Source organism: Amblyomma mixtum, chromosome 3 (assembly GCF_055824585.1).
Source record: "Amblyomma mixtum isolate Tamu chromosome 3, ASM5582458v1, whole genome shotgun sequence".
Taxonomy (NCBI): domain Eukaryota; kingdom Metazoa; phylum Arthropoda; class Arachnida; order Ixodida; family Ixodidae; genus Amblyomma; species Amblyomma mixtum.
The window spans coordinates 58,473,329-58,481,625 of NC_143014.1; the positions used below are offsets into that span (position 1 = coordinate 58,473,329).

An 8,297-nucleotide genomic window follows, 5' to 3' on the forward strand; every position below is an offset into this window, starting at 1 on the left:
TTTTTGGCATAGCATTGTCAGTGGTTTAGCACATCAGAATACAGCTAAGACATGCTAACTAGTAGGCTGTTTTACTAATACTGAGTAGTAGAGTTTTTAACTATTACTGTTAGTCTCCTTATTCATTGAGAGGCGTGTAGCCCACCATAAGTAATATCCATATCAGTTTTTAGAATTTTGAAAACACATTTACCCTCAGCGCTATGGCTGGACAGATTTTGCCTACATATATACATGTCAAGATACATGCCAAGGTAGATGCGCTTTCGAAAAGCTTTCAGGCAAAGCAACCTCTCCAGTGCATGTAACTCGTCTAAATAGCCAAAAGCCTATTTTTTTAAAATTGCAGAACGTCTTATGGGGAATACCCAGTATGTGAGCCGGAGCCACCAGCACATTTGGAAGCAGCAGCACTGCTGTTGGCAGGCTTATGGTTCCTGCCACAGCGCTGCTACTGCATAGGTGTGGATGTTCAGGATATCTCGTGTTGCTGGTTAATGAGATTAATTTGATGCAACATGAAGCTGTGGAGCTGTGCCAGACTCCGAGGATGACTTGTAATGCTCCTAGCCTTCATACGCATGATCGCCTGTCTCACGTGACAAAATAGTAGTTTAGTAGACGAGCTCTCGTTCCAAATGCAAGTGTCCTTTGTTAAACGCCTAACCCGCCAAACAGGAAATCCCAGAGCACAGGCCAACCCTAAGCATTGCTTCAAGTCAAAAAAGGCCATTATGATATGTTAAGTTCACACAGATTTTTACGTATGTATGAAAGAATTTGGCTTTTCATACACGATGTAGCCTTTCTTCTACTAGTTCTCCAGAGCTACCCTAGAGTTGTTCAATGGATATACTTACGGTTTGCCTCAAAAGTTTACAGGCGCAGGGCGCGGGAAAAAAATAGTATTTCGGCACCACCATGCAAGCTGATAAATTGAAATCTGTGCAGGTATTATTGAACGTGCATGCTCCATTCGCTTATATTTGTACTAGGAAATAAGGTTGCAAGGTAGCACTACAATAAATTTGTTCTTGAGTGCATTGATCCCACAAACGTTTGCTGCCGACTCCATTTCTAGAACATCTGGGAAGTTTTTAGTCTGTATGAATAGGAGTGTGCGAAAAAGGACTTTTTCAAAACTGAATAGAATTGTTTAGCTTTGATGCCAAATCGAATACGAATAGTGTAGCTAACAACTGAATCGAATACAAATTGGATGTTTTCGTGAATATTCACTACTTAAGCGAATGTTCATACAAACCAAATATTCATGCAAAACAGAGAAAGCTGTAGTGGTGGCACAATAACTGATCGGGTTAAATCTCCAGCTGCCGAAAGATGCAACCCTGATTTCGACTATGGGGCACTGTACAAGAAGTCAGTATATTAACTCTATGAGCGTCATGTCATAAGCGCAGGAAAATAACCTTTTGAACCTGATGACGACAGCAAAAAAAACAGTGCCACATCTCGGTTCATGAGAGAGACAAGAGTTATGAGCCATGGCCTACTAGACTGGGTGTGAAGGTAGAGTTTTACCAATTCATAGTGCTGTGGCACCACAAGGACAAGGACGTAGACCTTGTTGTGGTGCCACAGCACTATGAATTCGTACCAACTCGCCCAATTCACAACCCTTTTGAGTTTTACCAAACCTGGCTGAACCTTGTTGCGTCACCCAGTCTTGAAGGCATGAGCATTATTAATACCGTCGCACCACTGGACCGCGTTCCGGTGCTAAACCCGCCTTCCCATGCAGGCTGGTCGTGGCAGCATGCTACGAGGAGTCTGAGTGGGCCCTGTTTTTGGAACAGTCATTGAAAAAAAACTATGGCGTGCCTATTCCAACTTTGCACCGGTTATTCGAAAACTGTACGAAAACTATTCAATACGTTTTGAATAATTTTGAATATGCACTATACTTGATTCGTTCAGCAAATTGAACAGGAGAGTATTCGATTCGGTATTCGAAAATTTCAAATATTCGCACGCTCCTCTACTTATGCTGATACTTATACTTGCTGCTCCCACGTCTGAAGATTTTTAATTACTGCTGCTTTTGTCTTGGGTTATTGCATGGCTTTGGTGCGAGTGCATAGCAGCAAATTAGTCATTGTCAAAAATTGTTTATGTGCACCTACATATGGGCAGCAGCCTCAAGGATGGCGTACTGTCTGTCTAGGGCACGTCTATATAGACACTACTGTTAAACTTTCTGCTTTATCTCTGTCTGCTTGTGATAGCTGGATGACAATGGAGACCTGCATATGACGAAGTAAAGGTGCGTCTCACTTTACCAGTATCACTTTCCCATTCTGAAATTCTAGTACCCTCTAATTTTTTCTGCCTTTTTTTTTTCACCTCAGGGTACTTCGCCATCAAGAGCCTGGTCATCGCATGAATCAAGAGTGGCTTTGTTTTATTAGCGCAAGCGAAGAGCATGTTGAGCTTTTTTTCTTGGCCACATTGCAATCGACAATTGATCATTCCATGCTTCAATAGCGGTTTCTTTTGTTAGGACAGGCAAAGCACATTTTTAGTTTGTTTTTTTTTCATACTTTTTAATTGTGCGTGTAAGATATTGTAAGATATATTTTTAATTGTAAGATATAGTGCATGACCATTTTATATGAAAGGTTGATTATGAATAAAATGTTCAAGTGAGTTTCTGATGCACTGCATACTCGTACCCTTCTCTTCAGTTTCACTTTTGCAAAATCACCAAGTAGTAAATACTGGTTCGTGTCGTTCAACTACAGAGGACGGCTTAGTGGAAGCTTTAGACTGGGGCTGTACAGTTGTGAATTACTTCAAATACAAGCTGTGTGCACTGCATACAGAAAAAGGTACCTAAAGCTAGACCACTACACGCGATCGGTAAATACGTTAATGGTGCTAGAACACGGAGCACCACATCCTGCTCAGTGGAGCCAATGGTGCATAGCACTTTGACAATGGTAGGAACCTATTCAACTTGTCCACGGAGCCTGCTTTTGTTAACGGATCGAATGAACTGTTATTTCTAAGAAATTAAATTAAAACTGGCATATCATGTTTTTTATTTATTGTGAGACGAGAGGCAGAGCGCAGGATGGAGCGACCTTTAATGGCACCCGCAAATATGGCGACCAACCCGTCGAAGAAGATGAGCGATGATGATGGATATGTACAGATGAAGACGAAGGTCGCATATCGTGCTTACACTATGTCCCCTCGCGTACGAAAGCGACTGGCCCGGGCGCAGGTTATAGCACAGGAGGGCGATGGGCGAAGGGCTTTAGGCGGGAAACATGAACAATCTCGGCACCTCGGCAACGACGATCATTAACAGGATGAACAGGGGCAACGCGATAGTTCACCGGGGACGTTTGTTCGAGTACAGTATACGGACCAATATAATGGCTCAAGAATTTTTCACACAATCCCGGGGTACGCACTGGAGTCCACAGCAGTACCTCATCACCAGGGTGAAAAAATATGGCACGGTGGGAGAAATCATAGGTGTTTTTCCGGGAGGCTTGGGAGGCGTCGGTATTCAGGCGGGCAATGGTACGGCAGTAGGTAAGACGAGAAGTAAACTGTTCGTGAGAGAGTCTGGAAGAGGTTGAGGGGGCGGAGAAGAAAGACTCTTCGAGGGTGAATGTCGGTTGACGTCCATACACAAGGAAGAACGGGGAGAAGCTGGTGGTTCTTTGCACGGCAGTATTGTATGCAAAGGTAACGAAGGGAAGCATAGTGTCCCAGTTGGTGTGGTCGGGCTGGATGTACGTGGCTAGCATATCGGACAGCGTGCGATGAAAGCGCTCTGTGAGCCCATTGGTCTGAGGGTGATAAGCTGAAAAGGTTTTGTGCACGGTTCTGGAGGCGTGAACAACTTCGGCAAGGATGCTGGAGAGGAAGGACTTGCCGCGGTCACTAATAAGGACACGAGGAGCTCCATGGCGCAGAAGGAGGGCGTTCAGGAAGAAATGGGCGATCTCCGAAGCAGAGCCGGAAGGAACAGGGGCCGTTTCAGCGTATCTTAAGTGGTCGATGGCAGTGACGATCCAACGGTTGCTCGTTGGCGTTAATGGTAAGGGACCGTAGAGGTCAATTCCAACGACTTCAAAAGGGGTGAAAGGACAGGGGAGAGGCTGTAGAAGGCCCGCAGGGGCAGACGTGCTCCGTTTGCGACGTTGGCAAGCGATGCAGGACGCAATATATTTTCCAACAGCGGTTGAGAGGCCAGGCCAAAAGAAACGGCGCTTGATGCAGTCATAAGTTTTCTGAAAGCCTAAGTGGCCAGCCGTGGGGTCATCGTGAAAGGCCTGCAAAACTTCTCGGCGAAGAGAACGGGGCACAACAGGCACCCATGAGTCACCGAAGGGGCTGTAATTGTGCCAAAGAAGGATGTTGTCGACTAGCTTGAAAGAGTTAAGTTGGCGACGTAGGCGGGCATTCGGTGGCCGCGTAGCACCGCTCAGACGGTCGATAAGAGTCCGGCAGTAAGGGTCGGCCCGCTGCGCTGAGGCGAGATCGCCAAGACTGGGATCGGGCATCAAGTCAATGGGTGCGGCGGTCAAGGTTGAGATAGCCGTCGAAGGGGTAGTTTGGCAGTTGGAGGATGCGGAGGACATGCACGGAGGTTGGGTTTGGGCGAGAGGACAACGAGATAGCTCATCGGCGTCCTGGTGTTTCTTACCCGATTTATAGGTGACGGTAAAGTCATATTCCTGGAGACGGACAATCCAGCGGCCGAGGCGCCCGGACAAGTTTTTCTGCGAGGACAACCAGCACAGGGCATGATGGTCAGTGACAACTGTGAACTGGCGGCCGTACAAATAAGGGCAAAATTTCTGAATGGCCCAGACGACAGCGAGGCACTCTTGCTCAGTTATCGTGTAGTTCTGTTCCGCTGCAGTCAATGTACGACTGGCGTATGCGATGACTTGCTCGCACGAGGAGTGCTGCCGCTGCAGAAGAACGGCACCAATGCCATGTCCACTGGCGTCCGTATGTAAAATCGTTGGAGCATTGTTGTCGAAATGTGCCAGTATCTGATCAGATGTGAGAGCCTTCTTTAAGGTAGTAAAAGCGGCCTCACAGGTCTCAGACCAAACAAACGGCGTGCCAGCGCAGAGGAGCTTATGCAAAGGGGCCGCAATAGAGGCAAAGTTGCGTATGAAGCGCCGGAAGTATGACGCTAGCCCCAGAAAACTGCGCAGGTCTTTGACGCGGGATGGGCGGGGAAAATGCAAAACGGCAGCCACTTTGTCGGGATCAGGCTTTACACCCTTCTGACTAACGACGTGACCGAGGATCTTGATAGAAGTGGAAGCAAAGCAACATTTCTTGGTGTTTAACTGAAGGCCGGCCTCAGAAAGTGCGCTTAACACTTCATCGAGACGAACAAGGTGTTCAGAAAAAGTCGAAGAAAAAAGTAACGATGTCGTCGAGGTAGCATAGGCACGTTTTCCACTTCAGGCCTCGGAGAACGGTGTCGATCATGCGCTCGAACGTGGCCGGAGCATTGCATAGGCCGAACGGCATAACGTTGAATTCGTATAATCCATCGGGAGTGGCGAAAGCAGTTTTTTCCTTGTCGGCCTCGTGCATCGGTATTTGCCAGTATCTGGATCTTAAGTCGAGACTAGAGAAAAATTGTGCACCTTGGAGACAGTCGAGGGCGTCATCAATCCGAGGCAGCAGATAAACATCTTTTCTAGTGATCTTGTTAAGGGCGCGATAGTCAACACAAAAGCGTACTGAGCCATCCTCCTTTTGAACCAGCACAACAGGCGAAGACCAAGGACTCGAAGAAGGGCGTATGTGGCGCTTGAGCATGTCGGCTACGTTATCTTGAATAACCTTGCGCTCACTAGACGATACACGATACGGGCGACAGCGAATGATGCCCGAACCAGGAGGGCAGGATGGAGCGACCTTTAATGGCACCCGCAAATATGGCGACCAACCCGTCGAAGAAGAAGATGAGCGATGATGATGGATATGTACAGATGAAGACGAAGGTCACATATCGTGCTTACACTATTTATTTATTTTTACCATAAAGGATATTCATTGGAACATGATATTTCACTGGTTAAAGTTACGCGTGCAAACTTCAGCTGTGGAAAAATGCATGACTGCAGCAGTGCCATGCGGCAGCTCCCACCCACAACCGGCTTTGCTCCCGCCCAACAGCGGTCCTAGCTGCCTCCTGTGATTGTCACAGGTAGCCAGAGCGGAACTGGCTTACGTAATGGGACCCCCTCCCCGCAATGGAAAAAGACAAATTGTAGCAGTAAAAGATGCGAAGGTCCAAAAATTCCCAGTTATTATTCTTCACGTAATTGGGATTTCAACGACAGGGCAATGTGTAATGATGCCAGTTGCGGATGCATCTTCAAAGCTGGCATATCTATCACGACAGTTAACATCGGCGGCACATGCTGTAGTTCCTCAAAGCGCTTCCAATGAAGGTGCTTTATTAGGTCTCGACACAAGACAACGCATCACCGGTTACCCTCTGCGATCCACCCGATAAAAGACTTTATCCCTGTCAGCCGCATTCCTATGTGGCAGTTCGAATTCCGAAGATGCCTCTGTGGCTTTTCCTGGCCCATGCATTCACTGTGGCAAACAGCGTGGAGGAGGAGAGTCAAGAAAAGCAGTACACTGGATGAATGCTAGTGTTTAATCCTCTGCGCTGTTTGGTGCACAGCTGAGGGGCAGCGCTGCGGTGCGCCGCCACCAGCCGCCATGACTGAGGTGCACGTAGCAGACGAACTCCTACAAGCATGTTTTCTTCACATGTCGCATTCAGACTGCCGTTTGGAATGCGCGTGCATCGGAGATTCGGCCAGTAGTCACTGGGCGCATTAGCCGCTCGCAACTACATCGTAAACGAGACTGCTCGAGCCTGTCAAGGAAAGAGGCGCAGCGACGAAAGGTGGTCGCGGGTTTGGTTCCTCTCGATTCTGGGATAGAAGCTTGGATAGTGGTCAAGTGACAGCAGCGTTCTAAGAAACCACAGAGCCGCACGTAGTTGAGCACACTCGCTGGGAAGAGATCAGTGACCAGGCGCCAGTAGATAATTGCGGCACGTCTGTGGTGCTCCTTGAATACCTGTAGATTGCATATTCCTGCGCAAAGCTGTTGATTTCCGAGCTTTACTATACATATCTTACCTTGATATAATGTTTCAGATTTTAATCTTCGGTTGTCCTGTGAAATTTCTGGACGAAGCGCGTCCTAAACAAGTTCAGGACTGACACCAAAGTTTGCTTGAATGTTGACTCATGGGTTGACAGAAACAATGTGACCTCGAGCGTGCTTGCTTTCTTTGAGCTTGAAATGAATTCTTGCCAAGCAGCGTCTTTATATCGTAGACGATGTGAAATCTGCGCCTGCATCAGGGTAAGACTGCAAGCTCGCGAGCTGGAGTGGCAACCTCGATCTCTACCAAAACAGCGCACTAATTTTACACCATGCGCCGTGTTGTCAGATGCAGACACAAAAAAGACACATGACAGTGAAGAAGCGCTGACAAACAAATGTCAGCTAGCTGGTACTCTCATGTCGCGTTTTGTCAACACAGCGCGCACAGTGCAAAAGTGAACTACCTAGCCCAGTTTGCTGCCTTATGAGCGGCCATTTTAACAGTCTACGACCCCTTTTGTACAAAAGAACAACTGCTCCAGAGTGGTAAGGCTTCTCAAGTCCGGTCATGTGTATGCGTTGTGTGCAGAGGGCTCCCACACAAAACATAATCGGCGCCTTTTGTCTGAGATTTACCCAAAGTGCTCATATGCACGGCAGACGCACAGCAGCTATCAGGTGGCGCCGGGTCACCAATCTCTAACCCGCGACTGTGCCTGAACATGCGGCTCTCCAGTTTCACAAAAGCACTGGTGTCATTGACCACTACCCGAGCTTCAATTCCAGAATCGAGAACCAAACCCATTACCAACTTTCGTTGCTGCGCCTGTTTTCTCAGCTGGTTCGAGCAGCACTAATAAGCGCAGTTGCCCAATCAAAGTGGCAGTTGTTTACGACGTAGTTACGTGCAGCTATCACGCCCAGTGACTTCCGGTCGAATCTTCGCTGCATGCAGATGCCAGCGACCATAGGCCGGCGAACTCATGAGTGGACTCACTCGGACTCCCTTAAGATCACGATCTGAGTCGTGAGTGAGCCCGGTTTCTGATCCGGGGATGATATGAGTTGTGAGTCCGTACTTAATCATGTTCAGATCATGATGTGAGTTGCGGTGAGAGTGTGTGCACATTCAGACCGTGATCTGAGTCCAGTAA

At 47.7% G+C, this 8,297-nt stretch overlaps 1 protein-coding gene across 1 annotated transcript in view; it reads left to right on the forward strand.

Annotated features, from left to right (window-relative positions):
• LOC149350311 (uncharacterized) overlaps positions 1–2,624 on the forward strand; it is a 28,740-nt gene extending 26,116 nt beyond the window's left edge. The window contains exons 5-6 of the mRNA XM_089579320.1: positions 2,247–2,284; positions 2,370–2,624. Coding sequence (XP_089435446.1) covers positions 2,247–2,282 — 36 coding nt within the window. The 3' untranslated portion in view covers positions 2,283–2,284; positions 2,370–2,624. The remainder of the gene's footprint in view (positions 1–2,246; positions 2,285–2,369) is intronic.
• Positions 2,625–8,297: the final 5,673 nt, after the last annotated feature.